Below are 26,545 nucleotides of genomic sequence, written 5' to 3' on the forward strand. Positions count from 1 at the left end.
CCTATATTAGAACCAATAGGGTATCGAAAATCACTAAACATGTATTCCTAGTTGCATACCTATTAATCCACTTTTTTTAAGTCACTCAATATATCAATGTTGATCAGCCACAATGATGTGATGTCAATACTTGATATCATTATCAAAGCAAATCCAGAATAAGAAAATCACTCAGAACACTTCCATTTTTCGCTAAAGTTTTAAGTGTCTGCTAATTTTTTATAACGAAGAAGCTAATATCTTGTTTTATTTTATTTTGGGGGGAAAGGGGGTTGTAAAAAGAATATTACAAAGTAAACTACAAAAAAATATGACTATATACAAACTCGTGATGCTACAAGTAAATATTAGTTCAACCTGTATAGTATATATAGACTAGCAGTATAATGTGTATGAAATTATTTATGACAAGATGTCAAATGCCTGAGCCACACGTGCAACCTTAATGAAGACATCTTCCAATGTGGTATCAGCTAAACCCCATGCAGAAACAGTGAAGTTTCTCTTTGCAGTTTCAACAGCTAGGAATACATTGGCTATTTTAACCTCCTCTTTTGGCAGCTCAAACTTTTGGGTACCAGAGATATGGTATATCTTGTTAGCATTTGGGGAGAGTTGTTGAACCAAGTTCTCTACATGCTTTTCATGATCCATACATGTTGTAATCGTGAACACATAAGTTCCTCCATATCTGGCTTTCAGCTATGATAAACCAACAAAAAGTATACAAAAATCACTTGGTAGTAAAAGCTGAATAACCAGTGAGGATTTTTGAAGCTCCATTCTAGGAATATGAACCATATATAACAAAGAATGAAAGTAAAAACCTAAAAGGTCTTCTGCAATTTATAGGCTTAGCCCATTAATTGTGTGGAACTAAATTATAAGTTGGGCTTAATAAGGATAGGCAACCCAAACCCGTGAAAAGCTTTATTTTGCAAATGATTTTGACAAAGCACTTCATTTAAGCAATGTTACCTCCTTTGGATTTCCTATGCACTGCATGCTACCATCTGCAAATATTCCTAATCGATCACATAGGACTTCTGCCTCTTCCATTGAATGTGCTGAAAAGTGTATTGCAAATAAGAGTTATCAATCTGTATATAGAGAGCTTGATAAATAGAAAGAACACATCCACACATCCATGTTGTTATGTAACCAAGTAAATAAATCAGCTGATATATCTAAATCATATACACCAAGCAAATAACGGATATAATAAATTAATTCAATAACATGTACATGTGCTTCAAACACAATAGGAGAGAATGAGACAGTACTGGTGAGAATGATTGCACGATCTTGTTTTGCACGCTTAACAACATTCCATAAGTTGTTTCTTGATGCAGGGTCTAATCCAGTACTTGGTTCATCCATATAAACAACCTTACAAAAAATTTAGCGCTTGCAGAATAAGAAAACATAACATGAATTGTCTATAAGGAAGAAAAAAAATTTAAAAATTGATTTGAGAAGAAAACATACTCGAGGATCTCCAATCAATGAAATAGCAACACTAAGCCTCCTCTTCATTCCTCCACTGTATTTTCCAGTTTGTTTATCAGCAACTCCTCCATGAAAAAGGTTTACACTTTTCAAAGATTCTTCCACTGCCTGCAGCAATAGATTGGGAGCTAAATTTTGCTAAAATCTTTTCCGTCTGCTAAGTAAATGCTACAGAGAAAGTTGTTCAATTTGTATCTACACAATCTTGTCATCTAAAGATCCATACCCTCTTAACAGAAGAATATGCCATAAATAATTAAGGGGAAAGAGAACAATCTTTTCTTGTCTGCTAAGTAAATGCTACTGTCAAAGTTTCAACTGTCCAATGATACCACTAATAGGCAAGATTATAATCTCAAATTAACTTACTTGTGTTAAGGCTGAACCCTTAAGATTTTTAAGTCTGCCATAAAAGAGAAGGTGCTCTCTTCCTGTTAGGGTTTCCCACAGCAAGCTAAAATAATAAAAGAAAAAAAATATATAAAATTTCTCTGTTTTAAATTTAACATTAGTAAAAATAACATAAAAATTGGAGGAAATTCCAGCTTACTCATGCTGTGGGCATACACCCATGCTAGTATATATTCCATCCATATCAGTTCTTATGTCAAGACCTTGAACATATGCTGTACCAGAGGTTGGCTTTGTGAGGCCAATCATCTGTAACCATATACAAGCTGGTAAGGTTTATGAATTGAGAATAAAACCAGTCAAAGAAAACACAAGATTTTCATGGAATTCTAAAAGAATTTCATAACGCAGTGAAATGCAAGGAATTTTCCAAAAAGTATATTGCTGATGAAAATAAATTTTGACACACCATGTTGATAAATGAAGTTTTCCCAGCACCATTGGGACCAAGCATACCAAAGCATTCCCCTTGAGGCAAAGCAAGGGACAACCCTTGCACTGCAAATTTCTCTGGGTTACCATCCCTTCCTGGATAGACCTTTCGCAGGTTGTCACATACAATTGCATGATTAATAGTTGGTTCAAGTAGCAGCTGCTCCACCTTCTCTCTCTGAAGAGAAAAAGAAGAAAAAAGTAATACATCATACGTGCAACTAAGACTCGCCGTAAAGTACAACAACATTGGCAAAAAAGACCCTTGCAACATAGAGATCTTCCAGAAAAAATGTACTGTTTAGAGTTATGCTACAGGTACAAACTAGGGAAGTCTGACTTTTAGTTTACCTTCATCAATCATCATGCATTCTTTCCCTTGAAACAATACATAATGTTTTAGAATAAAAGATTGTGACTGAAGAAAGTTTTTTGTTTGTCTAATGAAATCCATTCCTAATTAAAATGTCACCTAACTGTTCCAAGTTATTGAAGCATTCTCTATCGCACTACCACTCCTCACTGAGGCAGCATCATTACATCATTTTCTAAAACCAGTCAGTGAAATCTACCTATCGATGGACATTACATTTCTTAAAATTTTAAAACCAGTAGACGGATAGATAATAATGAGTACATGTATTCAATGCAATAAAAATTCACCTCTTGATTGACGTCCGGTTTCTCCATCTGAACAAAAACTTTAGATCCATGCCTTTGAATACTAGGCTTCCTAAACGATGAACTAGGCTTTTTCTGAAATCCTTTCAAGAAAAAAAGAGGACTTTTCCCACTTCCTGATGACAAAACTTGATCCATGTAATATGCGAAAAGAAGCACCAATACCCACTCCACGAACATGATAATTAAGACCTCTTTCATGCCATTTGTGCTATTACTTAGATCTCTCCACCGCATACCATTAGTCCCCAAAGCATCCGCATTGAATGAAGATTGTGCAAACTCATATAACCCACGAAATAAAGCAAACCCAGGATACAACTCCATAACAATGATCCACCCTCCTAACGAAATTTCACAGGCAATCAAAAGGCCAGAAGAAAAAGGTTAGAAAGTGCAAAAATGTTGGCACATGAAACTTAAAGAACACTGAAGTGAAATATAAATAGATATAAATCCTAATCACAATGATCATATCAGTCCATTCTTCAGTTAGTAGAGAGAATCAAATAATTGCTGAATTTGATAGTGATACATCAGAATTCCCTTAAATTATTGATGTAACCTTAAATGCCAACTCATATCATTTATCCTTATGTATCAATTCAGAGAAACATCACATTGCTAAATAAAGTAATCAAGTGACTCTCCTCATGTGCAAAAAATTTATTGAGAACAGAAACAATTATTCGAATGCCTATTGGCTATTGCAATAGTTATTAGCATCAACAACAATATTATCCCCGTAGAAAACTATCTCTTGTAAATATTGGTTATTTTATTATTATTATTTATTGTATTGGGTCAAGCTCATTAGGTCAAGTATTAGGTCAAATATTAGGGTGTTCATTCTTTATAAATAGAGACTCTTTTGTACAGATTATTAACACACAATTTAATAATATATCAGAATACCTTTTTTCAAGTTGCTATCAGAGCTATCGATTCTGAGGGCTCTGCTTCCGCAATTACCTCATCCGCAATTACCTCAGTTAAAATAGAAACCTTCTTTCTCAGCCTCTCGCCGCCATTAGCCGCCACCGGAAAATTTTCCGGTGGACCAAGAGGACCTGTTTTCAAATCCTTTTTTTTTCTCGCAGATCTATCATTCTACGGAGATTTCTTTTTCATCAGACGATCGAAATAGCTCAAAAAAAAAAAATTGGTACTGTTCATCGTGCACTATTCACGTGGTACTGTTCATAGGGTACTGTTCACGCGGTACTGTTCAAAAAATAAAAAAACCTTTTTTTTTGTTTTGTCTCCTCTTTCTGGATCTGTCCTTTTCCCTCTGATCGGACGTCGTTTGGTATTTTCTCTGTATTTTTTGGCTTCTTGGTGTTATCCTTTGACCAATTCTTGTGCAGTATAGCCTCTTCTCAAAGGAGTTCCTTTACAAAGTTTTATGATGGTGCATCTTTTAGACCTAATAGAGATGATCGATGGTGTTCTTATTGTAAGAGCACAGGTCATATCAAGGATTTATGCTTTCGCCTCCATGGAAAGCAAACTGTTTTAGAAAAGATGGCAAGGATGCGTGGTCAAGCGCATTTTACTTCCTCTGAAACAAACCCTGAACCTAATGAGATCCAACCTGTATTTCGTCCAGATGAGTTGGAACGGCTCCGAACCATCCTTGTTTATCTGAGTAAGCCATCTAATACTAGTGTTTTGGCTATGACTGGTATGAGCTCCAAAACTCATTCTTTCTTTTCTTCATGTACTGATTTTAAACATTCTTGGGTTGTTGATTCTGGTGCTACTGATCATATGGCTTGTTGTGCTACTCCTTTACTTCTTATCATCCTACCATTGGAACTCATACAATAGCCATAGCTGATGGCTCGCATACATCAGTTGCGGGTTCTGGTGACATAAACTTACAGCAGTCCTTACATCTTAAAGATGCTCTTCATGTTCCTAAACTCCCCACGAATCTTCTTTCTATTCATAAAATTACAAAAGATTTGAATTGTACTGTAACCTTCTTCCCTACCCATTGTGTTTTTCAGGATCTCGCCACGGGGAAGACTATTGGTAGTGCTAAAAAGCAAGGTGGGCTGTACTATCTGGTGTCACAATCTCCCGCAAATAAAGTAACAGATCACATCTTGATGTCTCATGGTCAATCAACTGTTGATTCTTTGATTTGGCTTCATCATAAGCGCTTGGGACATCCTCCATTTGGTTTACTCAAGTCTTTATTTCCGTCATTGTTTTTGTCTAAGCCTGTGGAGACTTTTCATCGTGATGTTTGTGAGTTTGCTAAGCATCATCGTGTGTCTTTTCCTTCTAGTAGTACTAAGAGTGTTGAACCTTTTGATCTTATTCATTCTGATGTTTGGGGTCCTTCTAAAGTCCCTCATGCTTCTGGAAATAGATGGTTTGTTTCTTTTATTGATGATTGCACTCGTGTAACTTGGGTTTACTTAATGCGTGAAAAGTCTGAGGTACCACAACTGTTCTTTCAATTTTATAAAATAGTTGAGACCCAATTTGGTAGAAAAATCAAGAGACTAAGAACAGATAATGGTACTGAATATGTTAATCACAGTTTTTCCCAATTTATACGAAATAACGGTAAGATTCATGAACTTACTTGTGTTGACACCCCTCAACAGAATGGGGTTGCTGAAAGAAAAAATCGTCACCTTCTTGAAGTGGCTCGTGCATTAATGTTTCAGACACATGTACCCAAATACTATTGGGGAGATGCTATTCTTACTGCAGCATTCTTGATCAACCGTTTACCCACTCGGGTCCTTGACCATGTAAGTCCTATTCACTCTATAACTTCTTTTTTCCCTTATATTCCAACTATGAGTCTTCCTCCACGAGTGTTTGGGTGTGTTGCTTTTGTTCATGTTCATAAACATCATCGCAGTAAGTTGGACTCTAGGGCTATTAAATGTGTTTTTCTTGGTTATGTTCCTGATAAGAAGGGCTACAAGTGTTATCACCCTGGTAGTAGGAAATTTTTTGTTTCTATGGATGTGACATTTCAGGAATCTGAGTCCTTTTTTCAAGGTCCTCATCTTCAGGGGGAGAATCCTTCACCTCCCTTCTTTGAGTCTTCAGTGTCTACTCATTTACCTGTGTCAGTGTATCCTCCTCTTGTTCTTGTTCCTCCTGTGTCTAATCCTCCTGTGAGTGATCCTCCTGTGTCTGATCCTCCTGTGATTGATCCTTCTGTGACTGATCCTCCTGTGACTGATACATCAAGTACACCAGAGATACGGAAGATTATGACACCTGAGTTGGTATATCAAAGAAGGAAACAACCCACATTGCCTCAGCAGCAACCTCAATCGTCTGAACCACTGGTAAGTCCTGAATCTCATATTTCTGATCATGATGTTAATACTTCTAATGACTTATCCATTACTACTGATTCTGATGACTTACCCATTGCTCTTAGAAAAGGAAAAAGATCTTGTCCCAAGAAATCTTGTTCCTCTTGTCCCTGTTGTACTCAATACCCTATCTCCCATTTTGTTTCCTCTACTAATCTTTCTGTGCAGCACAAAAGCTTTGAAAGATGGGAATTGGGCTCAAGCCATGCAAGAGGAGATGAATGCGTTGGAGAAAAATAAAACATGGGAGGTTATTGATAGACCTAATGGAAAGAAAGCAGTAGGGTGCAGATGGGTTTATGCCCTGAAATATAATTCTGATGGAACTCTTGAGAGATACAAGGTTCGATTAGTTGCCAAAGGTTACTCTCAAACCTATGGCATTGATTATGAAGAAACATTTGCTCCAGTTGCAAAGATGAACACGGTGAGAGTCTTGTTATCCCTTGCTGCCCATTACAATTGGGATATAAATCAATTTGATGTGAAGAATAATTTCCTCAATGGTGAGTTAGAAGAAGAAGTCTACATGGAAATCCCGCCTGGTTTTGATTCTGTGAAGGGAGAAAATAAAGTTTGTAGATTAAAAAAGCCTTGTATGGATTGAAGCAGTCACCTCGTGCCTGGTTTGGAAAGTTTACTAAGGTTATGATGACCTTAGGATACAGACAGAGTCAAGAAGATCACACTCTTTTTTTCAAGCACTCCCAAAATGGGAATCTTACTGTGCTCCTTGTATATGTTAATGATATTATTATCACAGGTGATGATTTTGTGGAGAGACAGATTCTGCAAACACGGCTTGCCTCTGAGTTTGAAGTCAAAGACCTTGGGAAACTGAGATATTTCCTAGGGATAGAAGTAGCTCATTCGAGTAAAGGAATTTTTATCAGCCAGAGAAAATATGTTCTTGATCTTCTCAAAGAAGCAGGAAAGCTCGGGTGTAAACCCTCTAATACACCTATTGAGCAGAATCACAAGATAGGCTATGAAGAAGAAAGTCCTCCAGTTGATAAAGGACAATATCAACGGCTAGTTGGGAAATTGATATATCTGGCTCATACTAGACCATACCTAGCTTATGTTGTTAGTGTTGTCAGTCAGTTTATGCACGATCCAAAGGAGAAACACATGCAGGTAGTAGAGAGAATTCTTCAGTATCTTAAAGCTACTCCTGGTAAATGATTGTTATTCCGACGTGATGGCAATCTCTCTTTAGAAGTCTACACTGATGCTGATTATGCTGGATCCGTGACTGACCGTCGATCTACCACTGGTTATTACATGTTTCTCTGTGGTAACTTAGTGACATGGAGAAGTAAGAAACAAGATGTGGTTGCCAGATCAAGTGCAGAAGCTGAATTTCGAGCTATGGCTCAAGGAATTTGTGAGTAATTGTGGCTAAAAATTGTACTTGATGATCTCAAAATAAAATATGAGGGACCTATGAAGCTGCTATGTGACAATAAGTCCGCTATTTGTATAGCTCATAATCTGGTTCAACATGATCGAACTAAACATATTGAGGTCGACCGCCATTTCATCAAAGAGAAACTTGATAGCGGGTTGATTACCACTCCATACATTCCCACTGGGCGTCAATTGGCTGATCTATTAACAAAGGGACTTCCTCCAGACAGATTTCAAGAACTTACTAGCAAGCTGGGAATGATAAATATCTATTCCTCAGCTTGAGGGGGAGTGTTGTAAATATTGGTTATTTTATTATTATTATTTATTGTATTGGGCCAAGCCCATTAGGTCAAGTATTAGGTCAAATATTAGGGTTTTCATTCTTTATAAATAGAGACTCTTTTGTACAGATTATTAACACACAATTTAATAATATATCAGAATACCTTTTTTCAAGTCTATCTAACTGTGTAATAGTACTTTATAATAATCACATAAATCATATATGGAAAACCATATGAAGGACCCAGGATGGTTATCATTTCTTAGTCATTTGACTTACTTGGAAACGATGTATCTTGAACAAAAAATCGGAAAAGAAAGCCAGCTAATAGCCCAGTTCCAAACACACCTATATATGCAATTACTGTAATAACAAAAATAGCACGTAAGTAATTAGATTCGAGAAAAGAAAATGATGATACACCCATTATTATGGACAACCTAGTCCAGCTATCATCAAACCTGTTGCTGTCTTAACATTTGAAAACAGGGAAGCCAATAGAAATGCCAGCGAAATTTGCAAATTTATATAGATGAAATAAAACACGGATTGGATGCTGTAGTCATTCTTTGTGAAGAATTTTAACCCTGAGGAAAAAAAGCAGAGTTGCATTAAAGAGAAATGGTGGAAAGTGCCAAAAAAAAACAAAAAACGAAAACAGTTCACTGGTTTGCATTCTTACCTATGACTGAGCCAAATATCACAAAACACAGCATGTAGACAATGGATAAGGCAAGAAAATAACCATAAGAAATCATCCAATACGGCCCATCACCAAGACCATGCATTTTCATCATGATTCTTAATTTTTGTTGCTTCTCATAAATAAGCGATGTCAGGACAATCTACATCAATAAACACACGTGTTCAAAAAACATGCTAGAAAATAAATCCCTGTGTTGACACAATAGATATTAGATAAAATTGTTGACCTTTGACTTTGAATCATGTATAGTTCTGCATGCCATAAAGAGGATTTAAATGTGATAACAATTTAGCCAACACAAACCCATTCTGCAATCAATGTCACTACTTTCCTCTCATTTCAGCTAAATTCTACTGCTAAAAACAACTTAGCTCATTGCAAATATATTTCTTCACATATTTATATACTTACAGGGAAAAGTTGCAGGATGACCCAAGTAAAGAAGAGAGCCCCCAGAAGAGAAGCCAAATCAAATTTAATTGGGGTCTCAGGTTTTGGCATTCCCTTTACAAACTCAAACAAAATTTTGGTACCAGATCCCAGCAGAAACTGAAGGTAGGCATTTGATACCTGCAAGCATATAGAGACTAGATGTCAGTCCCTATTATAGAGACCCAAAAATTCATCAGCTTAGTAACAGAGATAAGTTCACTGAGGGTATTAGTTATGAAGTCTAAAATACAGCAATTGAATGCTACATGGGCATCATGATTATAATTCCACTTCTTCCATTCAAATTACACATTTGAAAAAAGAGTAATAATTAAGCAAGTTTCTTCTCCAGAAATTAATATTTTCTTCAAAATCTATTCCATCAGTAACAACTCATGTATGTCTTTTGACTTTCAAGTTGATGGGCTAGGACAAGTGGGCCCACGTCTAGCTATTTGGAGTTAGTTAGAAGAGAGAGATTGAGGGTCTATATAATATGTGTGAGAGGGAAGGGGAAAGGCATGTTGATTGTAATGGCGGAAGAAGGGTAGAAGGGTACTGTGGAGTCCCCTGAATTATCTTTTATTTTCTGTTTCTATTTCGCTTTCCTTCAAAGTTATGTCAGCCATTGTTAGTGTTTTGCTGTTGACCTTGTCTTACTTTAACTGTTTGTGAATTTGATTCTGAATTTCTTCTTTATCCAAATTGGGGTTTCATCACAAGTTAATATTTCAACAAAATAATTTTATTTTACTTTATTTTCCTTCTTTTTATATATTCACAACACAGGCTAAGCAAGTAGCATGTAGTTATTTTCTATACTAAGAGTTTCCTGTTTCACGACGTTTATATCAATTATTAGAAAAATGGCATGGAGGAAGCACAATTTAAAAACAAAGTTTAGATGTATACCAGATTTACAGAACGAGGAATACGCGCCAATGCAAAAGGTGCAAAGCCTGTGTCATTTTTGTAGGTTGAGTTGTACCATATGCTGACATTATATCTATTTCCATTTGAATTTAGAAAATCATAACCTGTCAAAAGAATAATATATACAATAAGCATTTCCTTCCACTCTTCAAGTAAATTGAAATATAATGATATATCTACCTGCAGCTATCTCATCGATCTGTTTCTCTGTGTAACCCCTTCTATAACCTTTAAACAGCTCATTGTTTACCTCAGAAGAACTATTACGCCATAAACGTAAACCCTGAGCACATGTTACCTCTAGATCCAGTGGAAAACAAAAACTTGAATTAGTAACAAAAATTCCAGGCATCATATGCAAGCCTTTAGCACAAACAACCTAGAGAACAACATGACAGTACATAAAAGACCGGTTACTCCATGCAAACATATTCAAAATGACTTGTGGGAGCATTTATGGCCATAAGATTAGTATCATTGTTAAGGTGTTTCAAATGCTTAAAAAAGACAGCAATTATGTCCTTTTGACAAAGTAAACAAGAGAATCTTGTGCATAACGTTTTTATTTTTTTATACTCCCTTTTGATAGTTCCAAGTTTTGTAAAAGTATCAATGAGTCTTTTAAGTTTGAGTCATATCACTGAATGAATAACATGGCAAACAGTTTATTGGAGAAAGGTACAATGATCCTGTAGCTAAACTTCCTCACTTAAAAAGTAAAACATCTATGACTAGTCAAACTGTCATCATCAAGCATGCACCCATCTTGCACAGCCATAAGGACATATAGCCATGTGAATCTAGAAAGTTCAGTTCATGGTATTCCCCCCCTTCCGGAAAATACACAATGAGAACAACTTTGCCTCAGTGTTTGACTTAATCCAGAGCAGGCCAATTCTGAGTAACTGCTAGTCAATCTTGTGCTTCTGATTTTGTTGTCATTTAGTTTTAATTACATATTCCATCCAAAAGCAAAACACAAGAACTTAAACCATTTACAAATCGAAAACAAAAATCCAAAGCATGCAAGTTCGTTATCTGATTATTTTAATCATACATTGCCGTCTTGATTAATAGATAGAAATTGCAAAACTGATTGTCAACTTTCATTATAAAATAGCTATAAGCATCATAGCCATGCCTACTGATTCACTGTCCTTTTTTATCACATCTAAGAAGAAACATTGTCAATACAAGGATGTCCCATACCTTGCTGGCTGCTAATGGTTGATATCTGAACAGGAATGGAGAATGTAGAGTTCTGTGTACACTGACTTTGTAGATAATAAATGGGAAGATCCGAAAAGAAAGCAGGTTCCAGAAAATTGTCGTACTGTGTCTTTGATGGTGATCCCTATATCATTTTGATCGTTGCACCACCATCCAAGTTAACAGAGATAGGATAGAGTAAGACAATATTTTCACAGTCATATTTTGATATCCAAAACACGAAATTAAAGTGAAAAAAATATATATATATATTGCCACTGGCACTTACTAGAGATAAATAATTTAAATAATATTAACTCACCACGACATTTGCTGCCAAACTACCCATAATATCGGAGTTATTTATGGTAAAGGTACTTGGGATCATATTCCCAGATAAAACTGTAAAAGAGGAAAACATATAATTTAAGTAAGAAATTAGAAAAATGAAAAGAAGCAATTTAATTTAGGATTTATTCTTTCTCATATTGTAATAGATAAATTTATCTATTATACACATATAAAAGTGTGTGAAGCCAGTGTGAGAAAAACGAAAAAAAATATTCACATGGGTCCATACACTTTTACATGTATGTAGGATACAATATAAAAAACATCATACACTTTTATGTGTATGTAGGATACAATATAAGAAACATTAATCTCTTTAATTTAAGGGGTAGGGTAATATATTTATTTATATATATATACTTTCTCCAAAAGATTGGTTAGTGCCAGTGAAGAACATAGTAACAGGACACGAGCCATTGTTCCTGCAAGACTGGTTTGGCAAATCAGAAAAGGGAAGAAAATCCGTTCTCACAGCACGATATTGTGGAGCAGGCACTTGCAACAAAGGAGGCCATTCAGGAGGGTTAGGAATTGGACATGTTCCAACTTGATCCAAATCCGAATACTGAATACCACACACTTTCTCAATACACTTGTCACCTTGTGTCTTGCTACAAATGCATCCACACTTGTTTTTAGCCTTGTCCAATTGAATATCTAGCAGCTTTTGTATTAGAACCAGCAACAGACACAGCAAGAACGGGAACATGATTAGCCGAATCGTTGTCTTCACATTTCGTTTCTGCAAACAATATCATACATATATAAATAAATAATATACATCACACAAAGCATGAGAAATTAGAAACATGTTTACTCAATAATGTTGAATGAAAGTTACCTGGAAGGTTAAATTCTTCCTAAGGAGAGCGTTTGCTTGAGTCCAGAAGCTCGCGGGTTCATTGGACGTGTTTCCATTTTCCATGTCTTGTGTGTTTTTGCTCTTTACTCACACTCCTCCAAACTTGAACTGCATGTGTAGTGTTTATATACATCTTTTATGGTGTGACCAAGTCATCACTCAATTTCCACTTATTTCCGAGAATGATATTATTGGTGAGATTGTCAAGTGTGAATGCGAACTTGGCTTAAGCTTAACTAGGCAAGGATGCTGAAATTCTGTCTCCGATTATGCCCTTGGTCAAATGAATACAATACCCCTCTCTCACATTGATGTTAATTTTTATACAAAGTTCATTTTCAAACACCGCCATTCTTTCACGCCAGCGTGGATATGCCTGAATCGCAGGACAGAGTTTACGAAACATTCCACACACACAAAAAAAAAAAACACACTATAATAAATATCATTTTTGGTCCTAGCAAACTTCCTAGAAAATAAAAAGATTATTTGTGGTTCTAAGAAATTCAAAATGGATCATTGAGTTGAAATCGTGATCCCTCACAAATTCAAAAAGACCCACATTAGTCTCTCAAAAGGACTAAAATGGGTTCACTTTAAATTTCTTAAAGACCACGAATAGTGTTTTTATTTGATAGGGACTAAAATGGACATAGTAAAATTTATTGAGGACCGAAAAAAGTACTTCCTCAAAAAACTAAGGGCGTGATTAAAAATAGTTTTTTAATTTTCAAAAATAAAAAATAAAAAAATCTTTTTGATAATACTTGTTTTGTAAAAATAATTCTAAAAATTATAATTTTTTTTTTAATTTTTAGAAACAAATTTAAAAAATATATTTCAGTTATTTTTATTTTGTATTTTGATTTTTAACTTTTAAAAAAAAGTACACATAAAATATTTATTTTATTAACTATTTTATAAAACAGTTAAATAAATAAATAAAACACAATCAAGCACACAATAAAATACTATTTTTCCCATTTTGCCCAATAGTCCACTCATTGTTTTCTACTTGCCGCGTATTTTCCTTAACCACGTCAACATAAATATCACCCTAAAATCTGTTGACCAAAAATAATGTCTTAGGTAAACGATGTGGACATTTTAAACACAAAATAAGCGATTTGGTAAATACGAGTAGCCACCGCTGTTTAATGAAATAAAAAATAACTTGAATTAAACTTTTGGTATTTTATACTGGAATAAAATCCGTTTACAAATTTTTTTTGCAAATTACACTAAGTATGACCGGTCGTACACTGCATGATTAAAGTATGACCGGTCGTACTTAGTGTAGTTTGTAAGAGTTTGTAAATATAACTTACCTCTTTTATACCTGATATTTATTTTTAATTTAGTTCCTGTAAAAAAAATTTAAATCAATCAGTGGCAGTTGTTAAGTGAGACAGAATTAGTTTACAGAAAGAAAAAAAAAAGTGGGACAGAATTATGTATATTTTAAAATTCTAAATTAAAATAAAAACAATTTTTTTGAAAAGGAATAACATTATACAACATTAGCATAAGTAGTAAGCAGCTTTAGTTCCTTACGGTGATCTCGTGTTCGAGCTCCGAAAATAAAAAATAATAATCTTAAGAGAGTTATCCCTTTTATATAATCTGACAGTTCTCAAACTGAATTAATTCAAAGGATAAACCGACAAAAAAAACAACTGAAATAAAAAAAAAAGGCGAGCGCACACCCTAGTCCTACAAGGCCCCTCGCTTCGATTCGCCCCAGAAATCAATCCGTCATTGTACTTAAAAATAAATAAAAATAAAATCAATCCGTAATTCTCAATTCATTGATTGTCTATGATGATATCAGATCAAGGTATTTTGGTGCATCAAAGCTTAGGATACATCAATTCCATCTTCAATAATTTATATATATATATATATATATATATATATATATATATATATATATATGGAATAAATACTTCTCATATTATATGAAAAGAATATCTTCTCCTACAAATACACAACAAATATTTGTGTAGTAGATAACACATAAAAGTGTGTAAGGCACACCTAGGGCCATGTAAAAAGAAGAGAGAGAAATATGGGTTGTACATACTTTTAGGTGTTTGTAGGTTATAAAATTATGTCCTACAATATGAGAAACATTAAACTCATATATATGTGTGTGTGTGGAAAATATATCTAATGTTACTTTAGAGAATTTTGCCTAATGTTCGTTCCCTAAACAATATCATTTTGAGTTGAAAAATTAAAAAATTAGAATGATAAATACTATTATAATCCTGAAATAAATTAAAATTACAAACACACCATTATTTCCACCCCAAAACGATGGCGTTTTGGTGAACATTAGATAAAATTATCTAAAGTAACTTTTAAAAAAATAAACTATATATATATATATATATATATATATATATATATATATATATGAGAGAAATCTTTTAACTCTAGAGTAAGACTTACAACTCTTACTCTCCATCTCAACCGTTGATTTTCGTCCATCTAACGGTTATCTATAACAATTAATTATTTATTTATTTCAAATAAATAATAACAGTTAGATGGACGAAAATCAACGGTTGAGATGAGAGTAAGAGTTGTAAGTCTTACTCTAGAGTCAAAAGATCCCTCCCCATATATATATATATATATATATATATATATATATATATATGGGGAGGGATCTTTTAACTCTAGAGTAAGACTTAGAACTCTTACTCTCCATCTCAACCGTTGATTTCCGTCTATCTAACGGTTATCTATAACAATTAATTATTTATTTATTTCAAATAAATAATAACAGTTAGATGGACAGAAATCAACGGTTGAGATGGAGAGTAGGAGTTGGAAGTCTTACTCTAGAGTCAAAAGATCTCTCCCATATATATATATATATATATGATAAAACTTTGAAATAATAGTAAATACATCATATTAGGGATTGCAATTAGGGGTGACAATATGGATTGAGCCCGGTGGGTCAACCCGCCAAAACGGAGCGGGTTGGGTTGAGGTTTTCAACCCACCTCAACCTGCCCCGCCTAGAAGTGGGTCAAAACGGGTTCAACCCGTCGCGGGGCGGGTTGACCCCGGGTTACAATTTTTTTATTTTTTATTTTACAATTAGGTAATATTTTATTAGTCCTTAATTTTTGTGATATTCAAAAAAAAAAAATTATCTTAGTACTTCCTAGAAAAAATAAAGAATAACAATTTTATTTATGACAAATGTTATCTATATATAAATTCCTAAAGAATGTTTGACAAATATTAGTATACATTTAAGATTGAGACTAAAAAAATATAGAGAAGTGTGAAATAAAATAAAATAATATTAAAAAATTCATAAGATTAATTTATTTTTGAATTTTAATAATTTTTTTTTAATTGGCGGGTTAGTGGGTTGACCCGCCAACCCACCATAAAACGGGGTGGGTTCATTTTTCCAACTCATATTTTTTGGCGGGTCAACCCGCCCCGCCCCGTTTTTGGCGGGGTGGGGCGGGTCAACCCAAATTGTCACCCTTAATTGCAATTTTCAACACCATCCGCAGACACAAAACGGAAAAATTGTGTTTAGGTCAACTCATTTTTAAATTTGTGTTGTGTTCGTATTGACAAAAATTGACCTGCAAAAATTCATGTTATGTTACATGTCAATCCGCAAATCCTAAATTGATTCACATCAATCTTCTTACAAGTTATTTGTGTCATGTTATATCATAAATAGGCTATTCGTGTCTTATTTGTCGTGTTGACCAACATAATAAGTAACATGGTTTAGAGTTGACAAGTTATTTATGTCATGTCTTGTCGTATCATGACAACTTTCATAATAAGCACACGCTATGAGTTTCCGAGTTATTCATATCGTGTCATGTCAACATGTAAAATAAGCAAGTCGTGTTCAAAGGTTTTAACCCGTTTTCAATTTTATATTATGTTCATGTTGAATGTATTCGTATTCTTGTCGAATTCATATCGTGTCGTGTTAATAGGAATTGCCACCCCCACATCACGATATGTATACATACTAATTAAAGGGCTTATATGAATATTTATTATTTATAGTTATACTCGATATATGAACTGTGTTCAATATTGCTATTAAAATATGTTTTTATAATATATAACAATTATAAATGTATTCATGTATTATAGTTCTTTTTTTTACAACAAAAGTAAATTATATCAAAAATGAAATATTTATGTGAAGAATTTAAGTATTATAATTCTTACATAAATAAAAAAATTATTATCTGACATATTTTAATTTTTTTACTGGACACACAGCAATTGAAGTAAATTTATTTTTTGAGAAACAAGGGGGGAAAAATTACACACACATTAAGTAAAGTATTCAATGACATCACTTAGGGGATGTTTGGTAGGAAAAAAAAAATTAGATACGCAAGAAAATAAGGGTAAATTTTCAAAAAGATCATGTACTTTGATATCATATTTCAGAAGATTTACTCAAGTGATTTACCTAAAAATTCATTTTGTGTGCAGATTATGAATAAAAATTTCATCCAAAAAGACGATATTTGATATCGCATTATGTCACTTTGGCATGATTTTGTCCTTGGGACATTTTTAGTAAAAACCAATAAGCTATTTAAATTTTGTTTTTCTAACATCACTAATTTGATCCATTGTCACCTAGTAATGTTCAATGACATCCCTTAGCAGTAGCACCCCTATGCTGTTTTGTCCTTAGGTTATTGTTAATAAAAACGAATAAAATAATTAAATTATTGTTACTTTTTTTTATTATTATTTCTTTTGATTACATACAATGCAATCTCTACGACCCTTATTTTGTCCTTAGGGAATTGTTAGGCAAAACCAATGAAGTAATTAAATTATTTTATTTTTTATTTTTTTTTGTCTTTTCTTTATTGCTAGGAGACAAACACAATATAGAGGTATATAGTAAACTGGGTAACCATCCCGCTCCGCTTTTAACCTGCCTTAAAATGACTAATCCAATGGGTTATACGGTTATACCTATTTTGTTACCTGTACTCAAATACCATGTTCTCTCTACGACCCGAATTTAATAGTGAATTCGTTATTAGTGTTACTTGTGGCAGTTATGGTTTCAGAAGGCAATTTGTCAACTAGAGTTGCTTTCAGGCATCGAATGACATTTATTTGTAATGAGAAAACATCCACAGTTATCTTATTTTCCCATGGGTTTAGAAGATTCCCAAAAAAATTAATAAAGTTCAGCACAGTTATTAGATAACTGTGTTTCTAAGTATGTTGACAGAATTTCGATTTCTGATCGTATATGTGAAAAATGTTTTATTTGAAGAGGTTTACTTACTTAATATGATTTTCTGCCTCAAAAGAATTAATCTTTGACCGTCGATAAGAAGATATATTGAGAGAAAAAAAAAAAAAACACTTTCAATTTCCCATCAACCATGCAATGCACTAAACCTAAACCGTATAAGAATGGAAGACACAGGAAATGACTAGTCAAGCCGGCAATGAAAACGAACATCATGCGGAAAGACACGGAAAAATATGAGAATGGAAGAAAAGTGCATTATGCACTTGACTTATACTAGCTGAATTGTTTGAATGAAACAAAATTAACTTTATTACTAACCTAGTTAGATCATACGCAAAATGTTCTACGGATATCTCTGAAAAGTGAAAACACGTCACGTTACGTTTAAGATATATGACATAATTAAAATAAAAGTATTTAGGAAAAAAATGATTTTACCTTGACGTCTCTTAAGATTTGAAAAAATTACTCAGATTTTTCTTTTAATTTTGGAAATTATACTTACCTCATCTCATATATACATTTTACCTGTACATAATTATTTAAAATTAATGATGTAACGTATGGGTGTACGCAATGTTGTCAAAATAAGTTTCTACATAGAAACGGAAGGGAATAGTAGAAACGTAAATCATAGAAATGACGTAAAACATTTTTCTACTACTTAAGATTAAGACACAAAATTATATATTCATGCGAGATAGGATATTCTGCCTATCATTTTTTCTGTCTATGTAACACCCCGTATATATCCGGTAATGTTATCATACTATCGTATTAAGCTGCACTTAATTAAAAATGCGGAATATCTTTTTCTTTTCAATTATGATGTCATTAATCATTACCAACTTGATTACTTAACCATTTTCAAAACATCACCTGTATGTACATTGCAATAAACAGCTAACTGAAATACCTCATTAATTAAAATAACATAAGTATGCCTCTAGTCATGGAACTACCACACGTAGACCGGACCAACTAACAGTTTATACAACTCAACTCAAAAGTACTAACAACATAGTGGCATGGACAACTCTCATGCTCACCCAAATAAGGCAACAAAGCCCACAACGTCTCAACAACAGCAACATAATGAAAGTAAGCTAATACATCAAATCAGCAGATATAACCAGCATCCAACATGTCAGCATAAATAACAACAATATCATCAACTAAGCTTTGGCCTTCTGCCGCCAGAGACATCAGTCTCCATACTACCTGAACCTGAAATAAGCATTCCTCAAACGTGGGGTGAGATCTCTAAACCAGAAATCTCAGTAAGACAAGGGGTCCTCAAGGATCTTCCACCCCAAGTTCACTTACATATGCAATATAAGTTCAAAAGCAGTTTATCAATATCATTTCTAAATCAGTGCAATGCAGCAGATAATCATGTCATGTGTGTCAATACTCAATACTATTCTACTGGCCAGAGAAATTCAGGATTTATATACGCCAAATACCCACACATATGCAAGACGCTACTTGCATCCACCCCGGATCACCGTCTTGTATGATGCCACATACTCAGGCTTACCGTCAAGATGGAACAACACATGCATATTAAAAGCCATTACACAGCATACATACTCCAACACATGCATATTAAAAGCCATTACAAATGCATATTAAAAGCCACATACTCAGGCTTACCGTCATGGTGGAACTACACAATGGCTAAACCGAGGACACGAAAGCTTACCTTGTAAGCTAGCTATCCAAACCAAGAGTCCACACAACTCAAGGCCCACAAACAGCACAATCACAATCTGCCCATACCATAATTACTCATCAATAATCATAGCTCAGATTACATTAAGTGATTAAGTCTTTCCTACTCATTTTAACTCATTACATGTTGTTTCTGCAGGAAGTATTCGAATACTCCACTAGTAGCATTCGAATACTCCAGCTCTCTAGAAAGTATTCGATTACTTTCACTAAAGTATTTGAATACTCACAAGTATCCGAATACTTTTCCCCCAGTATCCGAATACCTCAGTATCCGAATACCAAACCTCACTGTATTCGAATACCTTCCAGTATTTGAATACTTTTTCAAAGGTATCTGAATACTTTTCTTCCTAGAAAAGTATTCCAATACTCCTGCAAGAAGTATTCGATTACCAAGGACAAGTATTCGAATACTACACGGAAAGTATTCGAATATTTCTCCAACAGAATGCAGAAATTCGAGCCAACTTCTGCATAATGCCAAATTTAAGGATCCAAAAGCGATTGGGAGTCCAATGACTCCCTAACTCAAACCACGTTGTATTAGAAAAAATAGTTACGCTTAGCATTTTAATCCCAAACTCAGGATTTTGAACCTACTCATTTTTACAAGAATTATCATATTTTTCTTATAATTTTCGCAGCACCTTACCGGTAGGCGCTTTTCATAGCCAGTATCAGTTTCTGGCACCAGTTCTCATTATTTTAACTTGAAACTCATTTTACAAGTCCTATATATTATTCTAGGAATTATCGTGCACTTATTATAATTTTCCGGGATACTTTTTCGGTACGCATTTATACCGACTAGCAGAACCGATATCTGCATTTTTCGTCAGAAAAGCGACTTTCAGCATTATTACTCACTTACTATAATTATTAGAGCCTCATAATAATTATTAGGGTCGATTATAGAATTATCTCATTAAACTCATAATTAACTGATTACTTTCCTTAATTAACGATGCAGGTTCTTACATTCACCCCACCTTTTTAGGTTTTTGTCCTCAAAATCAGAAAACATACTTGTCCTGAAGCGCGGGATACTGCCGGAGAAGCTCGTCCTCTCGCTTCCAGAATTACCCTTCAGGAATTCTTCCCGTTCAACGTACTCTGACCATCGAAATGATCTCACTCCTCAGCTGCTTCTCGCCACGATCGAGAAACTTGAGTGGTCCGACCGGAGTTTTCAAGTCCTCTCGAACCTCCACAACATCCGGTTGCACCACATACGAAGGATCCGCTACAAAATTGCAAAGTTGAAACACGTAAAACACGTCGTGGGTGTTGGTCAAGTTCAGAGACAAGGCTAACCGGTAGGCAACAAGTCCTACTCTACAAAGTAACTGGTATGGCCCAATGAATCGCGGGCTCAGTTTCCTCACTCTGAGTGCCCGAACAACACCGGTGACAGTGAAAGTCTCACAAACACGAGCTCACCCTTACTGAACTCCAGTGGACGATGCTTAACATCATAGCAACCCTTCTGGCGATTCTGCGCCTGCTTCAGCTTTTCTCTGATCATCTGGATCTGCTGGGTAGTATCTTGAACAAAGTCCAAGCCAAATAACTCTTTATCTCCAACCTCAGACCAGCAGATAGGTGTACGACACATTCTACCGTACAATGCCTCGTAAGGTGCCATGCCTAGGCTAGCATAGAAACTGTTGTTATACGAAAACTCCACCAATGGAAGGTACATATCCCATGCCGAGTCCTGCTCCAACATGCAAGCCCGCAACATGTCCTCCAAGGTCTGGAGAGTCTGCTCAGTCTGTCCATCAGTCTGAGGGTGATAGGTTGTACTCAATCTCAACTGAGTACCAAAAGCTCCCTGCAGCGCCTCCCAGAACCGAGATGTGAACTTCGGGTCCCTATCACTGATGATACTCTCGGGCACCCCGTGAAACCTCACGATCTCGCGAACATACAGTTTGGCCAACTGCTCTGAAGGGAAACTCACCCTTACCTGAAGAACGTGGACACACTAAGACAATTTTTCCACTTCCACTGCGGTACAACAAGAGGTTGCAGCTTATCAACGGCTTCTGGTGTTCAATCTTCATCTTCAGGCATCTGAACAAAAGGTCACATAACAACAATGCCCTTCCGCATTCCAAGGCACACCGTCCTGGTTTTTCTCAAAAGCTCATTCCCGACTCTCACAGTCTCCATCTCGAGAAGTGCACCCCCATACAAGGAAGTCACATTCAGATCTTGAAACTTCACAATGACATCAAAAACGTCATTTGATTCTCTGGGATCATCAGTCACTCTCTCAACAGAGGCGACCTGACCCCACATACTCTATTCCACACAATAACTTGAGTGAGTTTGGTCCTATTCCATGACTCTAACATCGACTAGACTTACAATTTTATAAATCATTATTTTCAAAATAATTTCATGTTCCTTTCACAGTATTAAATCATAATCATGTTCATCTCACCCAATGCATGTTAGTTAACATGCTCATTCACATAGTAACGTACCTTAGTTCACGTACACTTGCAAAATTTTAAATTTCAATAACATAATAATTCAGAAACTCTATGAAATAGTATACCTCAATCTCCATGGCATCTGCAACTCAAAAGTCAATCAACGGTGAAATAACATAGATACATCATCACGATTTATCGTACATATGTCATGCTTTACACTACCCATGGTTTAACATGCCAACTACTTATGAAGCATATCAACAAACAACATAAGAACCTAGAGTCATGGAGACCACTCAACCCTCAAGCTAATTGTACATGCACTGCCTCGCATATACAAGAACGCGCGTGGCCTTGCCACAAATTCCAAGTGTTACACACTCAGTTTCCTGAAGAGAATTTCACATCCTCCAACAGATCACCATCACGCTAAGTAATGGCGTAAGGCATCTTGCCTCAAACACATGACCGGTTCTTCCCATGGAGACACGCTCGGTCGGAAGAAGTCTTTCGTCGATAGACCCTCAGAACGCTACTACAACTCAGCCAACTCAGGAGGCGGCATCCGGTATGGAGCTAATAACAAGGCCCCCCACCAGGCAACAATCAATGGAGAACTCTATATCCCGCTGTGGCGGAAAATCAGGAATCTCCTCAGGAAACACCTCGAGGAACTCCCCCACCACAGGAATGCCAGTGATATCCTCCTGTGTCCCACTCACCAAATCTCCCAACATGACATAACCAAATGCCCCTGCTCTCAAGGCCTTCCTAGCCTGCAGCAATGAAAAAGGTGAGGAATTGACTGTGGAATCACACGGAGACATCACCACTCGCTAGGCACAACAATCGATCAATCAATCAACTATTGGACAATCCATCCACGCCAAGGATGATTTCCGAATTAGCCATCGGCAACCCCATCAGATCTACCGAGAAGTCACGGTCCTCCTACTGAAACACGACATCTCGATGTACAGTGGTAGCATCACACTTTTCTCCGGTGGCGGTAGTCACCCGCAACGGTGGAGAAAGCACAGACATGGGCAACTCAAGCCCCAAAGCAATCGGGGTTGCAACAAACGAATGCGTAACCCCAGAATCAAACAATACATCAACAGATGAATCACCAACAGACACAGTACCTCTGACAAGGTTCGGAGCTCAATCTGACTGCTGCCTATCCAAAGTGTAGACACGCCCAGTAGCAGGTGGCACTGTAGGTGCCGAAGTAGGTGCCAAAGGAACCATCTGCAATGGAATTGCCTAAATAGCTGCAGCTCTCGCCGACGACGATGGACAGTCTCTAGAAAAGTTGCCCTCTTTGCCACACTGAAAGCAGATCAGCTGACCCGTAGTACAACGACCAACATGCTCCTTTCCGCACCCCGTACACCTCGGAGTGGAAGGAGGCCTAGCAAAGCTCCCCTGCTGTGAAGCAATCCTCTTGAACTGATCAGGCGCCTGCCTAGTCGCCAACTGTATACCTTTGCTCTTCCCAGCAAACTGCTTGTCCTTCCAAGAAGTAGGAGCAGGAGTGGAACTAACAGTCCCCTTTGTCTCGTCGACCTTGGCCCTCTTGGCCCTGCTCGCAATGCAGACATCCTCAATGTCCTTACACTGCTGAACCAGTGTACCAAAATCCCTCGAAGCAGCTCCAACAATATGCTCAGCAATCACCTCACTAAGTCCTCTGCGGAACTTAGCAGCCAGAAACATCGGAGTAGGAGGAACCATCCGGAAGTGCGCAAACTTCACAAGCTCATTAAGCTTGGCCAGGTACTCGCCAACAGACATCGAGCTCTGAACCAATCTATCAAATTCCCCCTACTTCCTCTCCTGCGCATCGTAGGGAAAGTTGTAAGAACCCGCACCATTAATTAAGGAATTTAATGAATAAATTATGAGAAAATAGGAAATGATTCCATAATTGACCCTAATAAATATTATGACACTTTAATAATTATAGTAAGTGAGTAATAATGCTGAAAGTCGCTTTTCGGAAGAAAAATACAGATACCGGTTCTGCTAGTCGGTATAAGTGCGTGCCAAAAACGTATCCCAGAAAATTATAATAAGTGCATGATAATTACTAGAATGATATGTAGGACTTGTAAAACGAGTTTCAAGTCCAAATAATGAGAACTGGTGCTAGAAACCAGTACTGGCTTTGAAAATGCGTACCGGAAAGGTGCTAAGAAAATTATAAGAAAAATATGATAATTCTTGTAAAATTGAGTAGGTTAAGAATCCAGAGTTTGGGATTAAAATGCTAAGCGTAGCAATTAAAGTTAATATTGTGTGTTAATTGGGTAAGTGGCTATAAATACCCTTGTTAAGGGCACAAAACCCTAGGTTTTTCTGTTGCTACGTGAATGCTGGAGTGGCTGGTCAGTTGCTACTGTTCCATTGAGTTTTCTTCACCATTTTGGAGATCAAGTGTCACTTTTGCTTGGTTTCTTCACCTCCAAACACTTGAGCCTTGTGTGAGTGGCCTTTGTGAGTGTGTAGAGAGTTTTGGTTCTGAGTTGAGGGACTGTTTGAAGTCAGTTTGTGGGCTGAGTGGCCTTGTGTGAGGGTGAGAGCTTCCTACTTGGCTTGTGAAGCTTCAAGAAGCTTCTTTGTGAAGAAAGGACCAACCTTTGTGTTGCATTTTCGTACACCTTATTTCCAGAACCTGTAGAGACAGTGTGGTGAGCTCCATGAGCCATTGATCCTCTGTTTTGAGCTTTGGTGAGTTGTACCTACCTTGAGCTTGTGTTTTAATGGGTTAATCAAGTAACCAACTGTCATATGAACCTAAGTGGACTTAAAGATGCATGTTTTAGCTTCTGGAAATGTTAAAAATGGAACCTTGAAAGGATATCTTCACGAAATGCATTTTCTGCATTCTGTCGTGAAATATCCGGATATGTGCCCGAGAAATATCCGGATATATGATATCCGGATATGGGTTTTGAGTATCCGGATATTAGATATCCAGATATGGGATTCTGGATATCCGGATATTGAATATCCGGATATGTCCAGTGAGATATCCGGATATTGCATATCCGGATATGGTCCCGAGGAATATCCGGATACTCTGGGATTTCGTAGAACAGTAGCTGTGTTGTGTGTACAATAGGCTATTGGGGGTCTGTGGACCCTAGATTGATGAAGTTGAACTTCTGTAATTAATGAACTAAGTCAGAATCGTTGTGATTAAGGACTTATGGCTTGGTATGGAGCCTTAAGACGTAAAACGTAAGGAAAGGCGTTGTCTTTAAGTTATATGCTTGTGTTGCATTATTATTGATATAGTATTGGTCCATAACATATTGTGAATCTTCTGTGTTTGGACTTTGAGCTGTGGACTCTTGGCTTTTGGAGTTAGATTGCAAGGTAAGCTTTCGTGTCCTCGGTTTAGTCATGTTGTGGTTCCACCATGTCCCATGGGGGTATGGTTGTATGCATGCTGTGTTAGTTGCTTTGAATATTTGAAATGTTGTTGAGCTTTATGTGTAATGACTTTTAATATGCATGTGTTGTTCCATCTTGACGGTAAACCTGAGTATGTAGCGCCATACAAGACGGTGATCCGGGGTGGATGCAAGTAGCATCTTGCACTATTTGTGGGTATTAGACGTATATAGATCCTGTATTTCTCTGGCCAGTAGAATAGAATTGACACACATGACATGATTATCTGCTGCATTGCACTGTTTCAGAAATGATATTGATGAACTGCTTTTAAACTTATATTGCACATGTAAGTGAGCTTGGGGTGGAAGATCCTTGAGGACCCCTTGTTTTACTGAGATTTCTTGTTTAGAGATCTCACCCCACGTTTGGGGGAATGCTTATTTCAGGTTCCGATAGTTTGGTGACTGATTCCTCTAGCGGCAGGAGGCCAGAGCTTAGTTGATGATATTATGTTGTATTGCTGCCATGACTGGATATGGATGTTGTTTATGTTTTCTGCTATTTATGCTTATGGTGTTGTTGAGACTGATGTTGGGCGTGTTGCCTTATTTGAGTGAGCATGGAGATTGTCCATGACACTTTATGTTAGGGCTTTTGATTTGGAGTTATATAAACTGTTAGATAGTCCGGTCTACGTTGTTGTAGTTCCGTGAGCCACACTTTTATCATCTATGTTATGAGGTATATTCAGATAGCTGTTTTATTGCAATTACATATAGGCGAGGTTTTATTAATTGATTAGCAAGTTGGTAATGATAATGACATCATAATTGAAAAGAAAAAGATATTCCGCATTTTTAATTAAGCGCTACTTAATACGATAGTATGATAACATTACCGGATATATATGGGGTGTTACATTTATGGTATCAGAGCAATGGTTCGAGGGAAAAGCTTGTATGTATTGCAATAGCTAGGATGTTTGGTTGTGTCTGTCTTGTGTGTTTACTCCGTCGAATTTTATTATGATAATGCATATGTAATCACACTGCGTGGGCCTGATCAACTCATAATTTGTGTAACTTGTGCAG

At 36.2% G+C, this 26,545-nt stretch overlaps 1 protein-coding gene across 4 annotated transcripts; it reads right to left on the bottom strand.

Moving 5' to 3' along the window:
* Nucleotides 1–402: 402 nt before the first annotated feature.
* LOC133297902 (ABC transporter A family member 8-like) lies at nucleotides 403–12,638 on the bottom strand. Of its 4 annotated transcripts, none has more exons than XM_061497137.1 (18): nucleotides 12,555–12,638; nucleotides 12,074–12,455; nucleotides 11,685–11,764; nucleotides 11,363–11,507; nucleotides 10,334–10,453; nucleotides 10,133–10,257; nucleotides 9,200–9,358; nucleotides 8,765–8,927; nucleotides 8,544–8,669; nucleotides 8,362–8,445; nucleotides 3,016–3,377; nucleotides 2,330–2,530; nucleotides 2,060–2,169; nucleotides 1,879–1,963; nucleotides 1,489–1,617; nucleotides 1,284–1,389; nucleotides 979–1,067; nucleotides 403–702 (listed from the first exon to the last, which is right to left on the bottom strand). In XM_061497137.1, exons 1-18 carry the CDS (start codon nucleotides 12,636–12,638, stop codon nucleotides 403–405), a joined length of 2,850 nt encoding a protein of 949 aa, XP_061353121.1. The 4 variants fall into 4 exon arrangements, with proteins under 4 accessions (XP_061353121.1, XP_061353125.1, XP_061353124.1 ...); XM_061497141.1 differs by lacking the exon at nucleotides 12,555–12,638 and having other exon boundaries at nucleotides 12,074–12,143; nucleotides 12,186–12,437; XM_061497140.1 differs by lacking the exon at nucleotides 11,685–11,764 and having other exon boundaries at nucleotides 2,330–2,512; nucleotides 11,363–11,493; nucleotides 12,079–12,455.
* Nucleotides 12,639–26,545: the final 13,907 nt, after the last annotated feature.

Source organism: Gastrolobium bilobum, unplaced genomic scaffold (assembly GCF_033153095.1).
Source record: "Gastrolobium bilobum isolate Gb01-03AN ecotype WA unplaced genomic scaffold, APGP_CSIRO_Gbil_v1 utg3829, whole genome shotgun sequence".
NCBI classification, from domain to species: Eukaryota; Viridiplantae; Streptophyta; class Magnoliopsida; order Fabales; family Fabaceae; genus Gastrolobium; species Gastrolobium bilobum.